Source organism: Penaeus vannamei, chromosome 1 (genome assembly GCF_042767895.1).
Source record: "Penaeus vannamei isolate JL-2024 chromosome 1, ASM4276789v1, whole genome shotgun sequence".
Taxonomy (NCBI): Eukaryota; Metazoa; Arthropoda; class Malacostraca; order Decapoda; family Penaeidae; genus Penaeus; species Penaeus vannamei.
In genome coordinates, this window is record NC_091549.1 from 41,873,668 (window position 1) to 41,876,167 (window position 2,500).

The following is a 2,500-nucleotide window of genomic DNA, read 5'->3' on the forward strand; positions in this document are numbered from 1 at the left end:
CATTTGTAACCTTATATATAGTACAAAATGACATTGTTCGTGTGAGCACAAATAAGTCTTTAACATTGTTATCAAAGTATAAACTCTTAACATATTTGAGCTCCGTTTTCTCGGAAACCAGAAAACCTAATGCATAAACATTCATAATGCTGCAAGAACGACCTATTATAACCCTGACAAAAAAAATTGTACTGTGTTAATGCTTAGGATGATATTTTGATTACAGTGATATGTGAAAGCTTATGCTACCTTACAACCATCAGCGATTCCGGACAGATATCGCTCTTAATGCAACCATGACAGTAATAATGACAGCGAGAACAGCCATGAGTATGATGTCCCATGCGGGCATGGAAGTGTTCACAATGAAACTGTGGCCCCCATGGTCTTTGAGAGACGGAAAAGACCAGTCCACAGCGTAAAGGTCGAGACCAAGGGTAGCGTTCAAGCAGAGGAAAAGGTCCAGTTTTAGGAGAGCGAGTGCCATCGGAACGTGAGCATCTTCACTAAGTTCCGCGGCCTCTTCGTACATTTCCCGCGCTTTTGTCACGTTCTGCGCGACTCCCTCGCCCCATTCCACCATCTGAGCTGCGTTGAACAGTCCGTGGGCACTTCCTAGCATCGAAGCATTGTTGTAGTACATGAAAGCCAGTGTAAGGTCCTGAGGAACACCTTGGCCGTAGTAGTGAAGGTCACCCAAGCGGACGTACCCTGTGGCGGTCCCCGTGTCAGCCGCCTTCTGCCATACCTTCATGGCCTGCTGGTGGAGAGCCTCCTCAGTATTGTAGATTCCATCGTTTCCTGAGTCCAACAATCGGCCCGCGTTTACGTGAGCTGAAGGATAACCTAAGTCAGACATCAGCAGGTATTTCATTAACGCTGTTCCTGCGTGACCACTAACGTAGTCTTCGTACGCTGACTCTAGGAGATAGTGCCAGTCCCCTGATAGTGCCACCTCACGGTACAGAGACACGGCGGATTGGCAGAGTGCCTTTGCAAAAACAGCCGTGTTATCTGCATCTGCAGCTCCCCGATGCAGCTCCTGCCAGTACCTCTCGGCGATGCGGAAGGCCGACGGAACATGTCCAACGGAGGCTGACACATGCCATAAAGCTATGGCCTCGTCGGACCCCCCGCTGCTGTCCTCTTCATACAGCTTCCCCAGGAGGTAGAAGGCTTCTGTAAAGCCGTGCATAACTCCTTGTGTGAGGTGTATTTTCGCCTTCGCCAGATTCTTGGGCACATCTTTGAAACCATTGAGATAGAGCAGGCCAAGGTAAGCGTGGGCTGACTTTTCCCCGAGGTCGAGTGCGGTCTGAAGGAGGCCGAGAACGTCCTCCTCGACGTCTGGAATGTCGTGTCGAAGCAGTATAGACGACAGCATCACCATGGCCGAGGTGCTGTTTTCCTTGACAGCCTGTCGTAAATACCCGACCGCTCCGCGAACGTCCCGCGGAAGGCCGGGCAGTCCGCGGTACAGGAAAACCGCGGTCTTGAGAGCAGCGTCAGCGTCTCCGTGCTGAGCCATGAGCTCCACAAAGTGGAACTCGTCCAGGGTCATCCGCCCCTCGAACTCGTCGTCCTCTGGCCACACGTATCGAGGAGAATCCTGCATCATCATTTCCTCGGGAACGGCGGGGATCACGGCAAGGGCAGCCCTCCTAAAATACTGAAGGGCAGCATCACAATCGCCCACCTTCAGGTAGTGCAAACCTGCAAGGATCTGCGCGATGGGGTCGTTACTCATTGCTGCTATGATGTAGTGCGAGAGGGCCTGGCTCTGGCGCTTCTCCTCCGTCATCTCTGTCCCCGTCAGGTTGTGGGAGAGGAGGAGGCCCAGCGTCGTATGGGCGCGTGCTCCGCCGCCCTCTACGAGGCTGCTGGAAGACTTTTCGGCTGCCTCGATGTCTTGGGGAACGCCCATCCCGAGGAGCTTGGCCAGAGTTAGGTCACTCTCCGCATCAGCATTGCCTTGGCTGGCTGCTTCCTGAAGGAGTAGGGCGCCCTGCGACGCGTCCTGAGGGCGAAACAGCGCAAAAACGGCATCTTCTCTTTGGTTTTGCCACTTTGTCAGTTCACCACCGTATACTGATCCAGCGAGAATCAGCACAATTATTAAGCCAATGTCACTCCTCATCGTTCGCATTTGAGAGCTGATTTTTCCAAGAAAAAATAAACTAAAACTATATTTCGCGCACAAGTCTCGCTATGCCACAACAAATGCTTCCGTCGGACTCTTGCGGAACAGACTTCGTGATAGCTAAGCGCGCTGGGACAGACTGAAGCATGCAGTTGTTTTGGGGCGCCTTGTAACAACCTGTTGATGGTTAAGCGACGTGTCACTAGGCGATAAGATAGAAAATTCTCGCTGACGCAACGCTCGGCTCGAGCGGAGCGAGTAAATCTGACGTGTCCTTGTGCGAAAAGAAAACGGGATTGATTCTAGAAGTTCATGGTTAACTAATATATTTCAGACTTTCTCCCTATGGTGGTATTGTGG

The 2,500-nt window shown here is 51.8% G+C and overlaps 1 protein-coding gene across 1 annotated transcript in view; it reads right to left on the reverse strand.

Moving 5' to 3' along the window:
• The window catches only part of LOC113805076 (protein sel-1 homolog 2-like), a 3,060-nt gene extending 740 nt beyond the window's left edge, over window positions 1–2,320 (reverse strand). Inside the window, exon 1 of the mRNA XM_027355984.2 lies at window positions 1–2,320. This exon is cut by the window's left edge and continues 740 nt beyond it. Within this exon, the coding sequence (XP_027211785.2) occupies window positions 260–2,146 (1,887 nt within the window). The 5' untranslated portion in view covers window positions 2,147–2,320 and the 3' untranslated portion in view covers window positions 1–259.
• Window positions 2,321–2,500: the final 180 nt, after the last annotated feature.